The sequence below is a fragment of the Bufo gargarizans genome, chromosome 4, assembly GCF_014858855.1.
Source record: "Bufo gargarizans isolate SCDJY-AF-19 chromosome 4, ASM1485885v1, whole genome shotgun sequence".
Taxonomy (NCBI): Eukaryota; Metazoa; Chordata; class Amphibia; order Anura; family Bufonidae; genus Bufo; species Bufo gargarizans.
Genome location: NC_058083.1, coordinates 283,719,369 through 283,742,128, shown reverse-complemented (window position 1 = coordinate 283,742,128; position 22,760 = coordinate 283,719,369). Strand labels below are relative to the sequence as shown.

Below are 22,760 nucleotides of genomic sequence, written 5' to 3'. Positions count from 1 at the left end.
GAATCTGATCTGCAGGCAGCATGTTATAGAGCAAGAGGAGTTGAGCACATTGATATCTACTTTTAGGTGAAAAGATTCAGTAAAACTTGTAATTTATTCATTTAAATCTCTGCTCTTTTTAGGCTTAGGAGCCCAGATGGGCATTCCTATTCAGTGATTGACACACAGATTTAGCTGTCAGTCCCTGAATAGGACTGCCCATCTGGGCTTCTAAGACTGGAAAGAGTGGAAAAATCATTGAATTAAATCTTTTCCCATAGACCTATACATCAGTCTGCTCAGCTTCTCTTTCTCAGGACTCCAAGAACAACATGGCCGGTTCAGTTTAAGGATATGTCGCAAAAATAAATGCTAAAAATGTTCACAGTCTTCTCTCTCCTTCAGTGATAACTATTTGTGTGGGTGGGCACTCAGGCCCAAAGGTGCCCATACACCTTCAGCTGAACCCTCAGTAAGACGGATGCACCCTTCGCTCAACCATGTTTGCATGTGTTCTCTGGTGGTGGCTTATCTCCTTTTAGAACAGAATGATCAGGCATTGAACTTCAGCATGTTCGATCCTTCTTTCCCTCAGCATCATCTGGGGGAGGGTCCCTTACACTTTATGCTTACATTTATGGGCATCTTAAGATAATGTGACGTCCAGAAAAGATCCAGACATTTTGCTAAAGTAAAAAAATAAAAATGTTAAGCACATCATTACCAGAATGTTATACCCTGCTGGTCTTTGTTCACATGCTGTGGAATAATCTACAGATCCCAAAAATCTTAGCTTATTCTGCACACCCTAATGTCTCTATGTATTTTTCATTTTTATTGCATTAGACTATAGTATACAGAAAGTGCAGGAAATCCACCCCATTTGAACATGGCCATAAAGAGGTTTTCTAGTAAAAAAAAAAATTTAAACAAGTGCCCGCAGCATGGCCCTAAAACAGTAGATTCATGCTGACGTGCTGCACACTTCTCTAGTCCTCTGTGTTGCCCAAGCTGTCTCCACCTTCCAGTTCTCATGCTGTTTACACTTGTCTGGCTATGGGCATAGTTACGTGCACCGCTCCAGCCAATGGCTTCACCGGTGATGTGCTGCTTGTGGCCACATCACCGCTGAAGCCAGACATTTGCTAAGTGGTGCATGTGACCACCAGTGATGGCCAGTTCGCAGTGTTCGCCCGCGAACACATGCGGGCTGCCATCTTAACTCACAAGTCCGGCGATGCACAGGTAAGCCCTTACCTGTGCTGCGAGTCGGTCTGAAACAAATGCGGTCACCGGGAGCAGGCAGTTCCGAGAACAGCCCGATGAAGGCCCCCGGCGGCTGTTCTCGGAACTGCCTGCTCCCGGTGACCACATTTGTTTCAGACCGGATTGCGGCACAGGTAAGGCTTACCTGTGCATCGCCGGACTTGTGAGTTAAGATGGCAGCCTGCATGTGCTCGTGGGCGAACTGGCCATCACTTGTGACCACGCCCATAGCCAGCCAGATGTAAATAGTGCCGAGATTGGAAGATAGATACAGCATGGGTAGCGCAGAGGACTGTAGTGTCATGAAGCAGGTAAGGCTAGGGATCTCACAAGCGGTCCAAAACCGATCCATTTTGCCCTTAATGCATTCTGAAAGGAAAAAGATCTGCTCAGAATGCATCAGTTTGGCTCCGTTCCGCCTCTATTCCGATTTGGAGGCGGACACCAAAACGCTGATTGCAGCGTTTTGGTGTCCGTTGACGAAACTGAGCCAAACAGATCCGTCCTGACACACAATGTAAGTCAATGGGGACAGATCCGTTTTCACTGACACAATCTGGCACAATAGAAAACTGATCCGTCCCCCATTGACTTTCACTGGAGTTCAAGAAGGATCCGTTTTGTTATGTTAAAGATAATACAAACGGATCCGTTCTGAACAGATGCATGCGGTTGTATTATCTGAACTGAGGCGTTTGTGCAGATCCATGACGGATCCGCACCAAACGCGAGTGTGAAGTAGCCTAAGTATGAATCGGGGGGCATGCTGTGGACACTTGATAAAAAAAAAAGTTATAATTTTTACCGGAAAACCCCTTTAATGACTAGAAAAGTTCCGGTAAGTGCTTTTTGGTATGTGCTTTCTTATTTTTTTTTTTGTCTCTTTGTTAGGTTGTCTAAATAATTTTTGCACTTTTTTCCATGAATCTCTGTCCTATTTTAAATGAAATGTGTGATCTGAAAATGACCTATTGTTTAAATCACTTTTTTATGTTAAACATATTTTGTAGAATTTTTGGGTGATTTTTTTTTTAATTTTATTTATTTATATTGTTAAAAAAAAAAATTAAATTTCCCTATTTCTGCACTGGCCACTAGATCTAAAATATTTTAGCTGCATGGGCCATAGACATAATAGACTGGAGGAGACTGAATTTTCTAGGGCATGTTCTGTGACCTGTGTAGAGGTCAGGAGGGAATAGTCAGGGTGCATTCACACGACTGTCCTTGTTGCATCATTTTTTTGTGGACCCATTTTAACAATACTTATTCTTCAGGGGTGAATTGGCAACTTAAAGTGGCCCTGGAAAAAATACTAAAAGTTGACCCGATTTGTAGTCTAGTCCAAATTGAGGAAGATGGGGCCAGCAATATCCTATTGTGGCGCATTATACCTCCCCAACAGAGCCACAGTCCATCACAAAATACATCCCCAAAAATTTCCAATGGTTGGCTATGAGGAGGGCTCTGGCGGCCCCCAGAGACATCGGCCCACCGGCAAATTTCCCTGTAAGGTCTAGGGCCAATCTGTCCCTGCTATTCTTGTCCACAATGTGAACAATGGGACATGTTCTTTTTTGTGAGACTGCGGAACGGACATAAGGATGCAGACAGCATATGGTGTGGTATCTGCAACTTTTACAGACACATTGAAACGAATGCATCCGATTCGCCAAAAATGCAGATCAAAAATACGGTTGTGTGAATAGGGCCTTAAGCTGTGATTTCTTCTATTGTGAATAGTGGATCTCGTGTTATCTACACACACAGGTGTTTTCTGTCAGTTAATCCTGCCTGTGATGATGCGATAGCTAGATATTAACATAGGAAATTGAAACAAAAATCACCAAACAATTCTAAAAACATAACATAAAAAACGTGATTTAAATAGGTAATTTTCTGGTGACACCTTTTAAATATCTATTTTGGATTGTTTGGGGAAAATGACAAAAATGTACATTTTTGAAATGGTTGTGATACAAGCCCTTTCTCCATGTATTTATGTATTGCAGTGGTTTACTATACAAAGTAACACTCAATCTTTTCCATTTAAGGTATTTCTATTTCTACAATTCAGGCCTTCAAAATCAAAGAGTGATGTATGTTCAAGATTCTCTAGATGCTGAACCCCGGGTTTTTCTGGACCCCAATACATTTTCTGAAGATGGCACTGTTGCATTGCGAGGTTAGACAACTTTGATATTGCAAGAAAAATCCTTTAAAGCGTACCTAACCTTTCAACAAACTTTGCATTGATCAATACTGCAGTGTGTGTATGTGAGGAATAACACTATTTCTGGCCATTATATCATTTGTATCTGGCATTTTTAGCAGTTTTCTCATCTGCAGGCTGTGTCTCTAGTTTGCAGTTCTTGTAGATCAGGTGGGTAGAGACTAGCTCTCATCCACTACACACAGTAAACAGAGTAATCTGTTACCCTAACACACTCACTCAGAAGCAGCCCCAAAATCATGGAGAACATTACAGAGAGGTACTGACCTTCATGGATGTGGATTTAGCACTTGGTCTGAGACAGAAACTACCGTATTTTTTGCTTTATAAGACGCACTTTTTCCCGGCGCCTCCACAACGGCACTTACAGGAGGGTGTCCCCGTCCTCAGGACAGGAAGCAGCGCAGGAGCACATGATTTAAAGGGCCTCCTCCCCTTACCTATTCAGTCGTTGGTTTCTGTCCTCGGGATGCGTGGGAGCCTCTCCTGCAGTGCCAGGAATGTATGTTTGTTTTGCCCAGCCTTGCTTCTTCCCTACATTAGGTAGGAGGTCTGGTGCAGGGAACAGGTACCCCGGGGATGCGCTGCCCTCCTTACCCGTTCCTCGGAGTAAGCCCTGCGTGCAGGCATCCCCAGGCTCGCTATATTCCCAGGTAAGGGGAAATCTCTTGGGATCCTGACCCGTGACGACACCAGGCGAGATTCTCCTTAGGCAAACCGCGGATCCGCAAAAAACGGAAGCAGTCTGTGTTGCCTTCCGCAAATTGCGGAACGGGAGTCGGCAATGTAAATGCCTATTCTTGTCCGCAAAGCGCGGACAAGAATAGGACATGTTATATTTTTTTAACGGGGTCACGGATGCGGACAGCACACGGAGTGCTGTCCGTATCTTTTGCGGCCCCATTGAAGTGAATTGGTCCGCATCCGAGCCGCCAAAACGGCGGCTCGGATGCTGACCCAAACAATGGCCGTGTGCAGGAGGCCTAATGCGGCGGCTTCTGATGATAAGAGCGCGACTGCAGAATCATTCAAATGCGATAAGCTGGGGGGCGTGGCTAGCAGCCGGCATGGACGGTCGCACTTAATCTGAGCTCCAGCTCCCGACCTTAATCCTGAGCCATCCTGAGTGCCATTGCAGCCATTCAACCTGATCCAGAGACATACGGTCGACTGCTCCTTCATAGCTACTGGAGATGGGGCCCAGCAAAGCCCAAGCGGCCGCTGACCGGCTGAAAGAGTTTGCGCGCCAAGAACACCATAATGGCGCCGCGGCAGCCGGCTCACCACGCACGCAGCACACCCGCGGCCAAGCGGCACAACAGGCAGCTGCTGAGGAACCGGAGGCGGCTGATCTCTCCCTGAAGGAGGCTCATGAGCAGCTGATGACAGCGATACTGGCCTGCCAAACGTCCCTTACCACCAAGATAGAGGAGGTACGTGTGGATGTCGGCCTCCTGAGACATGATGTGCAACAACTCAGAGAAAGGGTGCGGGGGACGGAGGAGAGGATCTCTGAGCTGGAGGACCTTACTCGCCCCATTCCTGCTAAAATACAGGCCCTAGAAGGTTCAGTATCCTTATGGCAACAGAAATGTGATGATTTGTAGAACAGGGCCAGGAGAAATAACGTGCGTATTCTGGGCCTACCTGAAAGAACAGAGGGGCGAGATCCTGCGGCTTTCCTGGAGGCCTGGTTCAGGTCGACTTTCCCTGAGGCGTCTTTCTCTATGGCGTGTGCAGTGGAGCGGGCCCATAGGGTCCCGGCCCGACCGCCACCACCGGGGGTACCGCCCAGGCCGCTCCTAGCCCGCATGTTAAACTGGAAGGACCGCGACATAATCCTCACCCAAGCAAGAAAACGCCAAGGTGTCATTGTTCCCTGATTTCTCCGCCGAGCTTCAGAAGAAACGGGCGACTTTTGTGGCCGTCAAAAAGAGACTCAGGGACATGAACTTACCGTATTCCATGGCCTATCCCGCCAGGCTGAGAGTGGTGGATGGAGAGAGATCTCATTTCTTCACGGATCCCAGAGAAGCGGATGAGTGGGCCGCAAGAAAATCGCGGAGATTGCCGCCACCTCCATGAAGTATATTAATGTGCCAGCAATCTGGCTCTCATTTTTGTCCGGACCCGGGCGGTTGATCCGCGTTGGTGGCGATATCAGCGCGGCGTTTTTTTCACTTGCACCGGACCCCTGTTTGCTGCTCTGGACTTGGCGTGAGTTTTGCCGTTTATATTGTACACTGAAGAATTGCTGCAGGCACGACGTGTATCGTGCTAAGGGAACTGGTCGGATACCGGCATATTCTTTTTACATCTAGTGATATGCTGGTCCCTGACTATATAGCCACTGAGACATTTTTGCCTGATTTTTGGCGTTGTGATATATGTCTTTATGTTGTTTCACAGCATAACTGGTTCAGATTTCAATGTTTGTATTATGTTTTGGCACTGTATGGTATAGCAATGCATGCAGACAGCAGCGTATATGTACTGGGGAAAATGGGGGGGTTGCAGAGAGTGGGGGAGACGGAGGGAGAATGGCTTTGTGCATAGATCAATGTTGTGGGTCAAATGGCTGCCATAGTGTTGATGTCATGGAATGTGAGGGGACTGGGAGATCTGGGTAAAAGAATATCTGTCTTTGCTCATGTCCGCAGATATAACCCGCACATACTTAGCCTGCAGGAGACCCATCTCACAGCCGAAACTGCGGGGAGGTTACAGAAACCATGGGTACAGTGGTCTGGCCATTCGTTTGGCACTTCTCACTCTAAGGGAGTGTCGCTAGTAATTAACCGCTCCATTAGAGGGGAACCGCACGCAGTTGAGACGGACCCGGATGGCGGGTTTATATTTGTGCATGCACATGTGAATAATGTCCCGTTTGTGATTCTTAACATTTACTGTCCCCCCCCTGCCAATATGTCAGTCCTTCAAACTGCAGCCACGTTTGCAGCCCAGTATCCGCATGCTAGGTTGCTGTGCATAGGGGATTTGAATATGACTATGAACCCACAGATGGATCGTTTCCATGCTAATCCTGCACCCCCGGTTTCTAGTCCGCCCAGCTTATTAGCGGCGTGGATCGGGGAGATGGGATGGTTGGATTTGTGGAGGGAAAAGCACCCAGACTCTACTGAGTACTCCTGTTTTACTCCCTCTTCAGGAGCAATGTCTAGAATTGACTACATGTTTGGTTCCCCTGAAATATACCTTGAGCTGGCAGATATTACGCATGGCCCTCAGAGTGTTTCGGACCATGCGCCTTTGATAGCGAGGTTCAATTCAACACAGGGATGTAGCCCCAGCGCCAGGACGAGAATACACCCATTTTGGCTTACCCTCCTGAAAGAACAAGATAGGATCCCTGACCAATTGCAGGTGTTTCTGGAGGTGCAGGACGCAGACACTAACCCTCTGCTGTTGTGGGATACGCTGAAGGCTTATCTTAGGGGGTGTCTTAAGTCATCCATCTCCTTTATTAAAAGGGACACTAGGAAGAAGGAGGATTCTCTCAATGCATGTGTTAGGGAGGCGGAGGCAAGGTTTGCGTTAGACCCATCTGACGCAAATCGGCAGGATTGGATGCGGAAAGGCAGGATGTATTTGGTTTACCTAAAGGAAAAAAGCAACCGCAAAGTGTTCTTTTACAAACAGCAGGCTTTTGAGATGGGGGACAAGGCAGGGCGAGTACTGGCGCATATTGTCCATAAGAATTCCTCAGCTCCGCCAGTTTTGAGGATACGCACCTCGGACGGGGAGATTAGGGATTCTGTGCCAGATATTTTAGCATGTTTCGCTGATTTTTACCAGAGCTTATATCTCACCAGGGTGGAATATACGGAGGTAGACCTAGAGCAGTATCTGAATGAAGTGGAGCACCCGAGTTTATCAATGGCAGATCGCGATAGGTTAGAGGAAGATATCACTGTAGAAGAGATTCAGGAGGCTATTGGTGATCTGGCAAATGGGAAGGCTCCTGGTCCGGATGGCCTGCCTCTAGAAATATACTCCAAGTATGCAGATAAGTTAGTGCCTCAGCTTAAGGTGATGTTTCAGGAAGCCTGGCGAGAGGGCAGATTACCGGACTCCCTTTACGAAGCAACCATAGTGGTACTACTGAAGCCGGACAAGGACCCTTTAGATTGTGCATCCTATCGGCCAATTTCTTTGTTAAACCTAGATTACCAGATTCTGGCAAAGATCTTCGCCAATAGGTTGAACAAAATAATTACTAGTATTATACACAGTGATCAGACTGGGTTTATGCCTGGACGCTCGACCTCGGGTAATATTCGTAGGACCCAAGTTATAGCCCAAATTGGTGTCCATCATGATAGACATTGGGCCCTGGCCTCGTTGGATACGGCTAAGGCATTTGACTCACTGGAGTGGCCGTTTTTGATGAGGGTCATGGGGAGGTTCGGCTTTGGGCCTAGGTTCATGCAGTGGATCCGGATATTATATAGATGCCCTAGAGCTAACATCCTAGTGAATGGCACGACTTCAGCTTACTTTAACTTGCAGAGAGGTACGAGGCAGGGTTGCCCCCTCTCCCCCCTCTTGTTTGCCATTGCCATTGAACACTTGGCCATTCGGATCCGGCAAGATCTAATATATTCTGGAGTTAGTATGGGTGGGAGGGAAGACAGAGTAGGCCTCTATGCGGATGACCTCATTCTATTTCTTGATAGACTGGACGTCTCTCTACCACGGGCGATCACTATTATAGAAGTGTTTGGGAAGTATTCAGGGCTACTCATTAATTGGTCCAAGTCAGCACTAATGCCTTTGTGGAACTCTGACTGGCCTGATGTCTGTCATAACCTCAAGATAGTGGATCATTTTAAATATTTGGGGGTTTATATTACTAGAGAGCCGAGGGAGGCCTACACTAAAAATATTGCCCCGCTGGAACATGTCTTTTCTGGTAAATTAAAAATTTGGAGAACACTTCCTATATCGATCATGGGAAGAATCAATTTGATAAAGATGATCCTTTTACCTAAGGGGCTATACCTATTGGAACATGCTTGTACTCCAATACCGCGTAGTTTCTTTGACCGTCTTCACTCACTAATGGGTCAGTTCGTTTGGGGCAGGGCTAGACATAAACTTGCCTTGAACACTTTGCAGCGCTCTAATTTGCGGGGTGGTGCAGCGCTGCCAGACTTCCATTTATACTTTCTTGCAGGCCAGTTGAGATTTTTGGCTAACTGGGTGGATGGAAAGCCTCTGTTGAACATGGAATTTTACTTACAACAGTATTTGGGACAGTCGAGTCTATGGCCGGTGCTGGAGGGGGCTGAGTCTGTATCTGGGAAACTGTTGCAGATCCACAAGTTGGCACAGCAGGTCTGGAGAGATGCCAAATTGCGTCAATACCAGGACTGGCCGGATGATATCCCCTTATGGGATAATCCATTATTCCCGCACTTGCAGTCTATAGAAGGCACTCACACTTGGGTGTCTGCAGGTATAACTGCGCTAAGGGACTTGTATAAGGATGGCATCCTCTATTCCTTCTCCCAGGTTCAGGAGAAATTTGGGTTGGAGCGTACTCAATTCTTTAGATATCTGCAGATCAGACATGCCTTGCGCTCGCGGCAAGGCATTTAGGGACCGGAACAGGGCCATTTCCTCCTATCCTTTGATCGGAGTCATTAAATCACAGGGACCAAAGGGCATAATCTCAGCTCTGTATACATACCTGCTGGGGTTGCGGATGGCCTCACAGCCCATACTGGCTGAGACTAGATGGAAAGGGAACATTCCCCACCTTACTGCAGAAGAATGGGTGGATGCACTGGAGGCTGTGATTCATGTGTCACCCTCGGTTAACAATAGGCTCATCCAATTGTTTATGCTGCACCGCAGTTACCTGACTCCTACCAGGCTGCATAAGATGGGGAGAATGTCCCAGCCGGATTGCCTTAGGTGTGCTCATAGCAATGCCGACTTCTGGCATATGATGTGGGAGTGCGGACACATCAGATCATACTGGCGTGATGTGCTTGCAATCTTATCATCCCTAGGAATGGGCCCTATACCTCTGTGTCCCAAGATTTGTTTGCTGGGTATTTTGGATAATGATGGGTGGACTCACTATAATAAAATACTTCTGAGCGAATCCCTTTTTATGGCCCGCAAAGTGATTGCCATTAAGTGGATGGCAGAGGAATACCCTACAGTAGGCATATGGAAGAAACTTGTCAACCAGATTATACCGTATGAAAAAGTACTTTATGTGAACAGAAAATGTCCTGAGAAATTTCAAAAAGTGTGGGGTCTGTGGTGTGATTCTAACCTGACTACCTCGCCTGGTTCTGCAGTCTCTGTGGATTCTTGAGATGTTGCGCTGGGAATGATATGCGTTTCTCCTGAGTCTCATGGATTGTACTATTTATCAGGAATGTATGCAGGTCCTATATGACAAGTTTAGTACGGAATGATATGTTCTGTTGTACCTATGCCAGATATAATTGATGTACCTGTCACTGTATGCTGCATGCAACATATTCTGTGTGCGTTTGTCTGTACCATGTAAATGCCTTGTTACTTTTTTTCAATAAAACGAGTTTAAAAAAAAAAAAAAAAAAAAATGCGATAAGCTGGCTGAACAAGCGTGTGCTCACCGCCTGCAGTCATGCTTGCCCCTATGGATACTGACGCTGCAAGAAAGCCTGGAGATCCCGCTGCCCCTGCCCTCAGCTCGGTAAGCCTCCTCCCCTGGGGGACTTATTTCTTCTATTCTTTCTGTGTCTTTTAGTCTGCACAGCTCCTTGGGTATTATTGGTGGCAGTGAAATTCCACTCTGGTGAAGGTGGTGGCCTTTTAAATATTCATGGACCTGTAGCCCTTTTTTTTATTTAAATCTTAGGGCACTGACACTATGGCACCTAAACCAGCCAGTGGAGATTCAGGACACAGAAAGTGCGCCATCTGCAGGAAGTAATTTTCCTCTAAATCTAAAAAAAGCCTTATGTCAGAAGTGCACCGAAAAAGTGGTTACAGAGGAGGCTCCTTCCTTCCTTGATTCCATGAGATATATGATTAAGCAAGAAGTTAATACGGCAGTGGACTTAAAGGGCTTCTGTCACCCCCCAAAAGTCATTTTTTGTTTTTGGGCTACTTAAAATCCTTATACTTCGAATTTTCACTATATAGTGCTCTTACCCTTTTTCGTTCAGTAGTTTCTTTAAAAACGGCACTTTTATAATATGTAAATTACCTCTCTACCAGCAAGTAGGGCGGTTTCTTGCTGGTAGCAGCGGCATCCTGCTTTCAAAAAAACGCCCCCTCCTCCTGTTGATTGACAGGGCCAGCGAGCGCTCTCGTCCCCTGGCTGGCCCTGTCTGCGTTCTAAATCTCGCGCCTGCGCCGTACCGATCTTCAGTCGACGCAGGCGCACTAAGAGGAGGACGCTCGCTCGGCCGCTCCTTCCTCAGTGCGCCTGCGCCGGGTGTAGATGTGACGTCATCGGCGCAGGCGCATTGAGGAAGGAGCGGCCGAGCGAAAATGGCTGCACACCGTTATATATACAAACAATAGATCTAAGAAATGGGGGTCATTCTTTCAAAAACAAAGACAGTCATGTTTAGAATCAGAAATCTCTTCCCTGGTAGAAAAAAAAGAGTCCCAGAAGATCAGTGCGGCAAGGGTTTCTATTCTCAGATATTTCTAGTACAAAAGCCAAACGGATCCTTCCGTTTAATAATAAATTTAAAATCCCTGACCAAATCCATCTTCTACAAGAAGTTCAAGATGGAGACTATAAAATCAACCACCAACTTGCTCGCTCAAAATTGTTACATGGCAACGATGGATCTCCAGGATGCTTACTATCATGTTCCAATATATCAACTTCATCAGAAATATTTGAGGATCGTTGTTTTCATAGGAGAACATATAAGCCATTACCAGTTCAGAGCTCTTCCATTCGGTCTCTCCTCAGCCCCAAGGATATTTTCAAAAATAATGTTAGTCACAAAATATTAACATCTAAAAGAGATTCTAATTGTACCTTATCTGGACAACTTCCTGATCGCTTCGCCCTCAGAAGAGATCCTGCGATCCCACCTCTCTGGTTCAGAAATGCTTTACCACCCTGGTGTGGATCATAAACTTCAAGAAGTCAGACCCGGACAGAAGAAAGATCTACTCTTAGACTCTCGTCTACTAATGTCCTTTTTACTTATAGAGAAGAGAAACAATCTATTTCAAAAAGTCTCTCGCTTCCGCAAACAAAGGACTGCCTCCATCAGGAATATAATGACTGTCAGGCCTTCTGACGGCTGCAATCCCGTCAAAGTCGCACAAGGGTTCTTCAGGCCTTCCTCTTCTCCTACAGGGACGGAACAAATTCCGCTCTAGAAAAGCGTATTTACGTTGCCAGTGCCGTAAACAAGTCCCTGATGTGGTGGAGAATGAGGAAGAACTTGCAGACGGGGGTTCATTGGCAACAAGGGAGACAAATGATAACCACAGACGCCAGCAGCTCAGGATCGGGGGGGGGGGGGGAGTGTCATGCCGAGGGAAAGATAGTCCAGGGCAGATTGGGAGCAGACATGTTACAGGCTTCCAATTTAAAAGAACTTGCTGCCATCTACAAAGTCATTACTTCCCTTCACACTCCCCCATCTCCAAAACACATAAAGGTGTTATCAGACAACACAACAGCTGTTGCTTACCTGAACATACAGAGAGGGACAAGAAGCCGCTCTCTGGGGTCAGTGTCTTGCAAAATTTTTCTTTGGGCAGAAAAAAATCTAATATCCTTTAACTGCGGTCCATGTCAAAGGAGAAGACAATATAGTAGCCAACTTCCTCAGCTGCAGAACTTTGAAGGAAGGAGAATGGTCCTTAAATTCTCAAATATTCCAGATGATCTGAGAAAAATGGGGAATACCAGACCTAGATCTATTCACCACAAGGGTCAACAGACAAAACAGGAGATTTTGCTCCCTGTTAGGATCAGCTTTTATGGATAGGTGCTCTCTCCCAGCCATGGCCGAAGACGCTACTTTATGCGTTCCCTCCCTTCAGTTTGATTCCAAGAACTCTGATGAAGCTAGAGGAGGAAGGGACTCAAGTAGTTTTCATTGCTCCATTTTGGCCAAGAAGGTCTTGGTTCCTCCTGCTGCTCAGGCTGTCTGTGGGAATATTCTCAACCTTGCCTTCGATCCTGGATCTTCTCCATCAAGGTCCAGTATTTAATCCAAAGATAAGCCAGCTCAACCTGACGGCCTGGCGACTGAACTCCTCACCTTGAAGAAGAATGGGCTGTCGGATGATGTCATTACCACTTTAATGTTGATTTGCAAGCCTATAACATCCAAAATCTATTTAAGAACCTGGAATGCTTTTTTATCCTTCTCAAATAGTAGCCTTTATCCAGACAACCCTCAGATTCTTGGTTTCTTACAGGCAGGATTGGATAAAGGTCTTATGCCCGCTACACTCAAAGTACAGATATCAGCTTTAAGTGCTTTTCTAGATAGAAAGTTGTCAGACTCTCCTCTTATTAAACGTTTCTTAAAGGGGGCTACGAGAAGGTTGCCTACTATCCGTTCAGTCATTTCACCCTGGGACCTAAACTTGGTCCTTTCAGCCTTGATGGAACCTCCATTTGAACCAGTGGATCAGATTCCTTTGAAACTACTCGCCTACAAAACAGTTTTTCAAGTAGCAAGAAGGATTGGAGAAATCCATGTGTTTTCCTGCAAGCCTCCATATCTTACGGTCCTGGACGATCGTATAATTCTCAGGCATTGTCCTTCCTTCCCAAGGTTGTCTCCAGGATTCATTGTGAACAGGAAGTATCATTGCCTTCCTTTTGTCCATTTCCAACTACTGAAAGAGATACAAAATTCCACAACCTGGATGTTAGAAGAAGTGTGTTATCTTACCTGGATGCCTGGAATCGTTTTAGACAATCGGATCAGCTCTTCCTCCAATACCAAGGTCCTAACAAGGGAATGGTGGCCAGCAAGTTATCCATAACAAGATGGATCAAGGATGTTATTTCCTTAGCCTATGTCCAGAAGGATCTCCATCCCCCTGCCGGAATAAGAGCTCACTCAACTAAGGCTGTGTCACCCTCCTAGGCAGAGTCTGCTTCAGTTTCTCTAGACCAGATCTGTAGAGCAGCTACGTGGGCAAGCCCTATGACTTTTTTTCAATCATTACAAACTAGATATTCTTAAGAACCAGGACTTGTCTTTTGGTCGTAGAATCCTTTCTGCTGTTGTCCCTCTCTAGAGTTGATTACTATGTTAATCCTCCTGTAAGTGCCGTTGTGGAGGCGCCGGGGAAAAGGGTTAATTACTCTTACCGGTAATTGGTTTTTCCAATAGCCTCCACAACGGCACTGGGTTTTTCTCTCCCTTTTTTTTCTATTTTCTGTTTTTTGTCAAATGATGTAATTAGATTTTTCCAAATTTTTTTTTGTTCTTGCATCACTTCTGTGTCTTCTCTTATTGACTGAATAGGTAAGGGGAGGAGGCCTTTTAAATCATGTGCTCCTGCGTTGTTTCCTGTCCTGGGGGCGGGGACTCCCTCCTGTGAGTGCCGTTGTGGAGGCTATTGGAAAAACCAATTACCGGTAAGAGTAATTAACCCTTTTTCCCCCCAAAAGTGGGGGGGAAATGGCCACGCATCTTATAAAGCGAATACTAGTGATCGCTTCCATTATGAAAGCGCTCACTAGTATGCATTAGGAGCGGGGAGTGAAGTGCTGCAAGTGCTTCTGGTAATCACCCTTCCTGGTCTTCCTTCCTGGGGAAGGCTCTGCACTGTCCTGACCTAGTACAGCGTCAGGACATAGTGCGCTCACTATGACCTGATGCTGCACGCAGTCAGGTGACAGTGCAGCGTGGGCCAGAGTAGACATGGGAGCGCGACTGCTGCCGGAGATGGAGAGGAGACCGCGGCACAGAAAAGGTAAGGAGTTTTTTTTAATTTTATTCTGATCTGAGGTCTGATGGTTCTGGCAAGGAACTCTGATTGGGGGGTCTGACTGAGGGATGAATGGGGTCTGACATTGAAGGCTGATTTGAGGTCTGATAGGGGTCTGAAATAAAGGGCTGATAAGGGTTTGAAATAAAGGTGTGACATTGAGAGCTATTGGGGGTGTGACATTGAGGCCTGATGGGGGTGTGACATTGAGGGCGAATATGGGGGTCTGATCCGATGTCCTGATATGAGGTCTGATGAAAAAATACTTTTTTCTTATTTTCCTCCTCTAAAACCTGAGTGCATCTTATAACGCGAAAAATACGTTATGAAGTCTCTCATGCTGTTCCTGTCTCAAAATTCCTGTTCACTCCTCTCCCCCTTCCTTGTCAATAAACTTGTATTGACATGTAATCTGATCCTTCAGTGTGCTGGTCCATCCTGGGTGGTTTTAAGACAAGTACCAAAGAAAACAGCTAATAACAGGGGAACTATGCATTTCTCTCTGATAAGATTTATTACAAACTTTCTGTTAGTCATTGATATTATCGATTTATGCAAAGTTGTGTGAAAAGTTAGTGGACATTTAAAGTGTACATAAACTTACAACTAAAGGTTATTAAAACTTATTCTAAATGTGCTGAAAGCAATATTTGTAATATACTTAATATTTTATTTGTATTTTTTTTACTTTTGCTAGCAACGTAATCACCTCAAGTTCAGGTATCTATTGTAATTCATACTCTTGTACACCGCTGTGTATGGGAGTACAGATTTTCCTGGGGCCACACTGAGCAATGTACAGGCTGGAGCATTGCTTCTCTGTCCTGTACCAGGGCTGCTCTGCTAAATCCTGGTATAAATGGGCTATGTCTGGCTTTTGCGGAGCTTACACAGGCAGGAGGAGCGATGTTCCGTGCTACTATGCAGTTCCCTTACTTAAATAGCAAAAAGGTAGGTGACAGATTCCCTTTAAGTAAAAAAATAAATAAATGCCTTTCCCACTTACAAACACTTTTTTATATGGAGAAAAAAACAACATACAATTGGTATGACTGCGTCCACAACAACCCATACAGTAATAGGATCATTGGGGGAGATTTAACTGGTTTAAAGTAGAACTGGCATAGTTTCCCATAGCAACCAATCAAATCAGATTCCGACTTTCATTTTTCACAGAAAATGAAAGGTGGAGTCTGATTAGTTGCTATAGGCAACTAAGCCAGTTCTACTTTACACCAGTTTGATCATAATTTTTTATTTGTATGATGAGTATAGTAAAAAAAAAGAAAAAAAGTACATGAAATGTATAAATGAATGGAAAAATGCCAACTTTTTTGTTCATTCCTCCTAGAAGCAGTAAAAAGTGATTATATCTACCCAATGGCCAATGACACCATTAACCCCTTAAGGACATAGGACGTACCGGTACGCCCTATTTCCCGAGTCCTTAAGGACCAAGGACGTACCGGTACGTCCTGACTTTAAAATCGGCATTCCGGCGCCGCAGGGGTTAATTTGAACAGGATGCCGGCTGAAATCATTCAGCCGGCATCCTGTTAAAACGCCAGGGGGGGTCATGTGACCCCCCCGTGTCGGCGATCGCAGCAAACCGCAGGTCAATTCAGACCTGCGGTTTGCTGCGCTTTTTGCAGTTTCTGATCCCCGCGGTCCCTGACCGCGGGGATCAGAAACTTTAGAGTGTCTAAAATCAATATAGTACACCCCCCCCTGCACCCCTGCATGATTTGATGGCGGCGGGTGGTGCAGGGGGGGTGTCGCAGGCGGTGGGGGCGTTGCGGGAGGCGGGCGGTGCGGCAGGCGGGATCGCGATCCCCCGCCCGCCTCCCATTGAATAATCGTTGGTGTACAGTGGGTATACCAGGGTGCCAGCACATTGCTGGCACCCTGGTATAAACGGCTGACATCGTTGATGCGATGTCAGCCGTTTAACCCTTTCCATACAGCGGTCCGTACGGACCGCTGTATGGAAAAGGTTAACAGTAAAAGGGAGCTCCCTCCCTCTCCGATCGGGGGGCTGCTGTGCCTTTGCAGCCCCCCGATGGGAGAGGGAGAGAGCCCCCAGACAGCCCCCCCAGAGCCCCGTCCTTACCCTTCCCCGTCTGCGCAGTTCTGACCATAACTGAGCAGACGGGGAAGGTTCCCATGACAACAGGACGCCTGCTCAGGCGTCCTGCTGTCCATGGTGCTGAACAGATCTATGCTGAAAGCATAGATCTGTTCAGTGTAAGTAAAATACAGTACAGAACCTATATAGGTATCTGTACTGTATTTTAGACATCAGACCCACTGGATCTTCAAGAACCAAGTGGGTCTGGGTCAAAAAAAAATAAAAATAAGTGAAAAAAGTTAAGAAAAAAAAAAAACATTTATCACTGAATAAAAATTAAAAAAAACAAAATAAACTACACATATTAGGTATCGCCGCGTCCGTAACGACCTGATCTATAAAACGGTCATGTTACTTTCCCCGCACAGTGAACGCCATAAAAATAAAAAAATAAAAACTATGAGAAAATTGAAATTTTGCCCACCTTACTTCCCAAAAAAGGTAATAAAAGTGATCAAAAAAGTTGCATGTACGCCAAAATAGCACCAATCAAACCGTCATCTCATCCCGCAAAAAATTAGACCCTACTCAAGATAATCGCCCAAAAACTGAAAAAACTATGGCTCTTAGACTATGGAAACACTAAAACATCATTTTTTTTGTTTCAAAAATAAAATCATTGTGTAAAACCTACATAAATAAAAATAAAGTATACATATTAGGTATTGCCGCGTCCGTATCGACCGGCTCTATATAAATATCACATGACCTAACCCCTCAGGTGACCACCATAAAAAAAAAAAAAATAATTGTGCAAAAAAAGCAATTTTTGGCCATCTTACGTCACAAAAAGTGTAATAGCAAGCGATCAAAAAGTCATATGCACCCCAAAATAGTGCCAATCAAACTGTCATCTCATCCCGCAAAAAATTAGACCCTACTCAAGATAATCGCCCAAAAACTGAAAAAACTATGGCTCTCAGACTATGGAGACACTAAACAATTTTTGGGTTTTAAAAATGAAGTTATTGTATAAAACTTACATAAATAAAAAAAATTGTATACATATTAGGTATCGCCGCGTCCGTGACAACCTGCTCTATAAAATTACCACATGATCTAACCTGTCAGATGAATGTTGTAAATCACAAAAAAAAAACGTGCCAAAAAAGCTATTTCTTGTTACCTTGCCGCACAAAAAGTGTAATATAGAGCAACCAAAAATCATATCTACCCTGAACTAGTACCAACAATACTGCCACTCTATCCCGTACTTTCTAAAATGGGGTCACTTTTTTGGAGTTTCTACTCTAGGGGTGCATCAGGGGGGCTTCAAATAGGACATGGTGTCAAAAAAACCAGTCCAGCAAAATCTGCCTTCCAAAAACCGTATGGCATTCCTTTCCTTCTGCTCCCTGCCGTGTGCCCGTACAGCGGTCTACAACCACATATGAGGTGTTTCTGTAAACTACAGAATCAGGGCCATAAATAATGAGTTTTGTTTGGCTGTTAACCCTTGCTTTGTAACTGGAAAAGAAATATTAAAATGGAAAATCTGCCAAAAAAGTGAAATTTTGAAATTGTATCTCTATTTTCCATTAAATCTTGTGCAACACCTAAAGGGTTAACAAAGTTTGTAAAATCAGTTTGAATACCTTGAGGGGTGTAGTTTCTTAGATGGGGTAACTTTTATGGAGTTTCTACTCTAGGGGTGCATCAGGGGGCTTCAAATGGGACATGGTGTCAAAAAACCAGTCCAGCAAAATCTGCCTTCCAAAAACCGTATGGCATTCCTTTCCTTCTGCGCCCTGCCGTGTGCCCGTACAGCGGTCTACAGCCACATATGAGGTGTTTCTGTAAACTACAGAATCAGGGCCATAAATAATGAGTTTTGTTTGGCTGTTAACCCTTGCTTTGTAACTGGAAAAAAAATATTAAAATGGAAAATCTGCCAAAAAAGTGAAATTTTGAAATTGTATCTCTATTTTCCATTAAATCTTGTGCAACACCTAAAGGGTTAACAAAGTTTGTAAAATCAGTTTTGAATACCTTGAGGGGTGTAGTTTCTTCGATGGGGTCACTTTTATGGAGTTTCTACTCTAGGGGTGCATCAGGGGGCTTCAAATGGGACTTGGTGTCAAAAAAACTGTCCAGCAAAATCTGGCTTCCAAAAACCATCCGGCGCACCTTTCACTCTACGCCCCGCTGTGTGGCCGTACAGTAGTTTACGGCCACATATGGGGTGTTTCTGTAAACGGCAGAGTCAGGGCAATAAAGATACAGTCTTGTTTGGCTGTTAACCCTTGCTTTGTTAGTGGAAAAAATGGGTTAAAATTGAAAATTAGGCAAAAAAATTAAATTCTCAAATTTCATCCCCATTTGCGAATAACTCTTGTGCAACACCTAAAGGGTTAACAGAGTTTGTAAAATCAGTTTTGAATACCTTGAGGGGTGTAGTTTATAGAATGGGGTCATTTTTGGGCGGTTTCTATTATGTAAGCCTCGCAAAGTGACTTCAGAGCTGTAGTGGTCCCTAAAAATTGGGTTTTTGTAAATTTCTGAAAAATTTCAAGATTTGCTTCTAAACTTCTAAGCCTTGTAACATCCCCAAAAAATAAAATATCATTCCCAAAATAATTCAAACATGAAGTAGACATATGGGGAATGTTAAGTCATCACAATTTTTGGGGGTATTACTATGTATTACAGAAGTAGAGAAACTGAAACTTTGAAATTTGCTAATTTTTCCAAATTTTTGGTAAATTAGGTATTTTATTATGCAAAAAAATTAATTTTTTTGACTTTATTTTACCAGTGTCATGAAGTACAATATGTGACGAAAAAACAATCTCAGAATGGCCTGTATAAGTAAAAGCGTTTTAAAGTTATCAGCACTTAAAGTGACACTGGTCAGATTTGCAAAAAATGGCCTGGTCCTTAAGGTGAAAATGAGCCTGGTCCTTAAGGGGTTAAAAACTATAACTGACCCGAAAAAATAAGCCCCCACACAGACAGAAAATGTTCTGTCTTTGGCAACACAAAAGCAAATTATTTTCAAGAAATACAATTTTATCTTGCAAAAGGATAAAAATTTGCGTAGTTTTACTGAACCACCATAGAATAAACTCTATTATACCACATGGTGAACAACCTACAAATAAAACCCCAAAACAATGGTGAAATTGTGTTTTTGCACCGCAAAAAAATGTATAAGGATTATGCAGTTCATTATCTGTACCGCCAAAATGGTACTATTAAAAAAAAAAATACAACTTCCCTGCAAAAAACAAGCCCTCGTACAGCTGTGTTGATGGAGAAATTCTTGGCTTTTCAAATGCAGAGATGAGAAAAAAAACAAAAACAAACTCATTGTATCCTAAAGTCCAAAATGTGTCCTATTAAAGAATTTATCACCTATGTATGAGTGCTGAGGTCTGTGCCCCTCCTCATCCACACTGAACATGCTTGACTGCAACTCCTCCCAATAAAAGTCATGTAGGTGAGGACTAATGAGGGGCTTGTTCTAGTGATCACTGATCAGACTCCGCCTCCTGTGATCATATATATGACAGATCTTATGAATAATGTGTTTGTCTAGAAAATTCCTTTGACTGTTTACATATGTGTTGGAGGCCCCAATAGGAGCCTTGATTGCAGATTCTGTCAAAATCACTTTTTTATTTTTTTCAGTAAAATCTCAGAAACCCAACAGACCCATTATAGTCAGTCAAAAGCATGCTGTACAGTCGTGGCCAAAAGTTTTGAGAATTACACAAATATTAGTTTTCACAAAATTTGCTGCTAAACTGCTTTTAGATCTTTGTTTCAGTTGTTTCTGTGATGTAGTGAAATATAATTACACGCACTTCATACGTTTCAAAGGCTTTTATCGACAATTACATGACATTTATGCAAAGAGTCAGTATTTGCAGTGTTGGCCCTTCTTTTTCAGGACCTCTGCAATCCGACTGGGCATGCTCTCAATCAACTTCTGGGTCAATTTCTGACTGATAGCAGCCCATTCTTTCATAATCACTTCTTGGAGTTTGTCAGAATTCGTGGATTTTTGTTTGTGCACTCGCCTCTTGAGGATTGACCACAAGTTCTCAATGGGATTAAGATCTGGGACCCATGTCTGCATCATTGCGGCAAAAAGATGCATATTGAAGAATTGGTTATCCCAAGCAGTTCCCTCAATTGGAGAGGTCATCACCCAAGTAAAATGGTGCTTATATAGGAAGATTTACGCGGCAGATCAAGGCACAGAAAAAGCATTACAAAAGTTAATGATCAGGTGGAGAGGGTTTATTACCAGTGTTTTAGACACGGTGGAGATCACAACAATTATGAATCCTTTGAAACAGACGTCCTGGTACTTACTAGAACAGCTGAAAGGCACTCTGGGTAGATTGGAACAGTAGTGTCCGGAGAAATGAAGATAGGGATAAATCAATGTCTGGGGTGGATTAGGGGATAAAGAAAGCACTACAAATCGTAGCGGGCGCATGCGCAATAGGTATTGCGATGCCCTGCCAGGAGCGGGCATCGCATTGCGCATGCGCCCGCTACGATTTGTACCGCACAGCCGCAGTGGAAAGGGACAGGGGAGGGGAGTAAACGGGCGGGCAGAGGCGCACGGAGGGCGGAGTTATCAGCCGTTTAGGAGGTGCCTGCCTGGGGCTCCGAGGATTGAGAGACCGCCCTGGGCACTTGAGAGGGCTCAGAAGATAATCTTATAAGTTTGTTTTCTGCAAATTGAAAAGTCCGTTTTCTACCACAAAGGTACCGTTTTTATGTTCTGGCTGGATCACATAACCCTATTTTAACGGTCTAACATGCTAAAATGTGGTGACAGACTCCCTTTAATGTGGAAAGTGTGCAGGATATAAGTATGTCTTTTGATGAGCACAAATGTCGTATTGTGATTTATATCAATGTATGTACGACACTGTGAAAATTGGATATATGTATCTTGTACATGCAATAGTTAAATGCCGATCTAAAGATATTAATAAAAATTAGGTTTAAAAAAATAAATAAAATCTGGGGAGTTTCCAGGCCATGGACCCAAAATGTCAACGTTTTGGTCCCCGAGCCACTTAGTTATCACTTTTGCCTTATGGCACGGTGCTCCATCGTGCTGGAAATGCATTGTTCTTCACCAAACTGTTGTTGGATTGTTGGAAGAAGTTGCTGTTGGAGGGTGTTTTGGTACCATTCTTTATTCATGGCTGTGTTTTGGGGCAAAATTGTGAGTGAGCCCACTCCCTTGGATGAGAAGCAACCCCACACATGAATGGTCTCAGGATGCTTTACTCTTGGCATGACACAGGACTGATTGTAGCGCTCACCTTTTCTTCTCCGGACAAGCCTTTTTCCTGATGCCCCAAACAATCGGAAAGAGGCTTTATCGGAGAATATGACTTTGCCCCAGTCCTCAGCAGTCTATTCACCATATTTTCTGCAGAAGATCAATCTGTCCCTGATGTTTTTTTTTGGAGGGAAGTGGCTTCTTTGCTGCCCTTCTTGACACCAGGCCATCTTCCAAAAGTCTTCACCTCACTGTGCGTGCAGATGAGCTCACACCTGCCTGCTGCCATTCCTGAGCAAGCTCTGCACTGGTGGCACTCTGATCCCGCAGCTGAATCCTCTTTAGGAGACGATCCTGGCGCTTGCTGGACTTTCTTGGACGCCCTGAAGCCTTCTTAACAAGAATTGAACCTCTTTCCTTGAAGTTCTTTATGATCCTATAAATTGTTGATTGGGGTGCAATCTTAGTAGCCACAATATCCTTGCGCAACGCAATGATGGCTGCACACGTTTCTTTGCAGGTCACCATGGTTAACAATGGAAGAACAATGATTTCAAGCATCACGCTCCTCTTAACATGTCAAGTCTGCCATTTTAACCCAATCAGCCTGACATAATGATCTCCAGCCTTGTGCTCGTCAACATTCTCACCTGAGTTAACAAGACGATTACTGAAATGATCTCAGGAGGTCCTTTAATGACAGCAATGAAATGCAGTGGAAAGTTTTTTTTGGGATTAAGTTAATTTTCATGGCAAAGAAGGACTATGCAATTCATCTGATCACTCTTCATAACATTCTGGAGTATGTGCAAATTGCTATTATAAAAACTTAAGCAGCAACTTTTCCAATTTCCAATATTTATGTAATTCTCAAAACTTTTTTGGCCACGACTGTAGTTCTGCTCTTAGGCCATGGCTGTATGTTGACTTTTAGTCTTAGATTA

At 44.3% G+C, this 22,760-nt stretch overlaps 1 protein-coding gene across 1 annotated transcript in view; it reads left to right on the top strand.

The window, feature by feature from the left end:
• LOC122934089 (prolyl endopeptidase) overlaps positions 1-22,760 on the top strand; it is a 138,530-nt gene that overhangs the window by 6,298 nt on the left and 109,472 nt on the right. The window contains exon 4 of the mRNA XM_044289264.1: positions 3,300-3,430. Coding sequence (XP_044145199.1) covers positions 3,300-3,430 — 131 coding nt within the window. The remainder of the gene's footprint in view (positions 1-3,299; positions 3,431-22,760) is intronic.